Source organism: Trachymyrmex cornetzi, unplaced genomic scaffold, assembly GCF_001594075.2.
Source record: "Trachymyrmex cornetzi isolate Tcor2-1 unplaced genomic scaffold, Tcor1.1 scaffold1018, whole genome shotgun sequence".
Classification (NCBI taxonomy): domain Eukaryota; kingdom Metazoa; phylum Arthropoda; class Insecta; order Hymenoptera; family Formicidae; genus Trachymyrmex; species Trachymyrmex cornetzi.
The window spans coordinates 79,274-81,719 of NW_017295563.1; the positions used below are offsets into that span (position 1 = coordinate 79,274).

Consider the following 2,446-nt stretch of genomic DNA (forward strand, 5'->3'; position numbering starts at 1 on the left):
TTATTCTGACGCGCTCGAGTAAATCCCAAAATCCCCGGTTGGCCTCCCCTACTATAACGTCTGTACTGAATATTGTAAGAAAAGAAATTTATAAAAAAATATTCAATCTTCTAGTAAAAAAATTCATAATATATTTCTCATATTGTTTAAAAAAATTTTAATTTAAATTTATGAAGATTTCTGAAAAATACTTCTCAACTTTTTGAAGATGACAGCTTTTTAATAAAGAAACTTAAAAGAAATCTTGTTTTCTAATAATGAATTTCATTGAATATTCTCAGTATGCGTATTGATAAACATTAAAGTTGTCAATCACAAATTTGTCGTAAATGTGTTTAATATAAATATAAAAATTAGTTAAACCGTAAAATTGTCAATATATTTTATTGTATTGTTAAATAAAAATGTATTTTACAATTCGAAATATTTGCATTTTACTTTTACACAACTTTAAATCAGAATACAAAAACTTTAATATAGTTTTCGTCAGGGTCATCTTAAAAATTAATTCAAATCGCGTATAATTTCGATCGATCTTTTATTAAAAATTTGTATTGAAATTTGTATTGAATTTCGTGGGTCAGCCGCCTTCAATTGGGAGGATCCGTTCGATCTAGAGTCACAATTGACACAGGACGAAATCCTGATGTGGGATCAGTTTCGTTCCTACTGCCAGAAGCAGCTCCTGCCGAACGTGATCGAGGCGAATCGAAAGGAACACTTCGATCGGGAGATTGTAAAGCAGATGGGACAGCTCGGAGTGTTGGGCTGCACCATGAAAGGCTATGGCGGCGCCGGAGTATCCTCAGTGGCTTACGGGCTCCTCGCCAGGGAAATTGAGAAAATCGACAGCGGTTATCGATCGGTGTTCTCGGTGCAATCCTCTCTTTCGATCGGTGCGATCTACATGTTCGGCAGCGATGCTCAAAAAGAACGATTTCTACCTAAAATGGGTGTGTTCAAGCGTTTCTTAGGGTAGAATTCTAGGGTAGTATTACGTTCTTTAATTTCTAAATTGTATAATTAGTATATAATTAATACAATAGCTTTGAGAATAAATTAATATTATTGAAAAGGGGAGAGCATAAAAACAACGCAAGTTTTAATGAAAACATATGATTAGTAATTATTATTAAATAATAATAATTGTAGAATTAATAATAATAATTATTATCGTGATGGAGGATCAATCATAGTTGAAGATTGTACCTCACATATTGTTTGCTTGACTGACTAATTAATATGTTCTTTTACATATAAACCGTATAGTCATCAACGATTTGAAGTTGCAAATATTAAATTATTATAAATCTTTTATCTCTAACAACATAAGTAAAAATTTCTCTATTGTTGTGAAAATCATAGATTATTTAGATACAAGATAATTAATAACTATTCTAAATTGTGTAAGACTATTATTCTAAATTATATTAAAAAATTACCAGGTTCTTGAATTTTATATAATTATTTATTTTCGATAACTATAAGAAATAAAGCGGAAATAAAATATTTAATTTTTACATTATGAAAATTAGATCGACAATTGAGATTAATTAATACAATTGTATAAGTTTGCTAGTAAAATTGATTGAATGACGATTACCATTGGAGATGTGGGCGATAGCTTTCAAAGTGTATTTCAGTTTCCGGGGAAAAGATCGGTTGTTTTGGCTTGACGGAGCCCAATCATGGTAGTGACGCAGGAGCCATGGAGACTAGAGCCATTTACGACTCCGATAAAAAGGTCTACAAATTGAACAGCAGCAAAACATGGTTAGTACTTTCCACCGTTTCTTTTACGTTTGAGCGCAAAAGTCAGACTGTCGAATCTCGTTTAGGATCACAAACTCGCTGTCGCCGACGTGTTGATAGTATGGGCGAAATGTGATGACGGTCAGATCCGTGGGTTCGTCATCGAGAGAGAAGCTGCGGGAAATCGGTTGTCTACCCAAAAGATTGAAGGGAAGTTTTCTCTAAGAACGTCCATCACCGGCATGATTCTAATGGACAACGTAATCGTGCCAGAAGAAAATTTATTTAACGTTCAGGGACTCAAAGTAAGTCTTTCCAATAAACTAGAAGGACTTACCTTATATATAATACATCCTTGACCAAAAGTATAAAGCACCTCCACAAAGTGATGTTCTACATCTAACTGAAAATAAATTAAAAAAACAGTTTTATTGAAAAATAATATTTATTTTTATAAGTTTTTGTATGTTGTTAGTTTCCCTTTCGATTTTATTACAGCCTTTTTCCAAAAAAATGTAAATCAAGAGGGTGTTTTATATTTATGACTAATGTTGTATCACACGTTCTTATTTTTAACAATAATCAATTGACTATAACGTTTTCCAATACATATAACGTAAAATAAATTAAAAAAACAATTTTGCTAAAAAATAATATTTATTTTTATAACAGTTTTAGTATTTTATTTATTTCA

General features: G+C 31.3%; 1 protein-coding gene across 1 annotated transcript in view; it reads left to right on the forward strand.

The window, feature by feature from the left end:
- Positions 1-2,046, forward strand: part of LOC108758514 (glutaryl-CoA dehydrogenase, mitochondrial) — a 4,370-nt gene extending 2,324 nt beyond the window's left edge. The window contains exons 3-5 of the mRNA XM_018503514.1: positions 585-953; positions 1,644-1,773; positions 1,839-2,046. Coding sequence (XP_018359016.1) covers positions 585-953; positions 1,644-1,773; positions 1,839-1,869 — 530 coding nt within the window. The 3' untranslated portion in view covers positions 1,870-2,046. The remainder of the gene's footprint in view (positions 1-584; positions 954-1,643; positions 1,774-1,838) is intronic.
- The last annotated feature ends 400 nt before the right edge of the window (positions 2,047-2,446 follow it).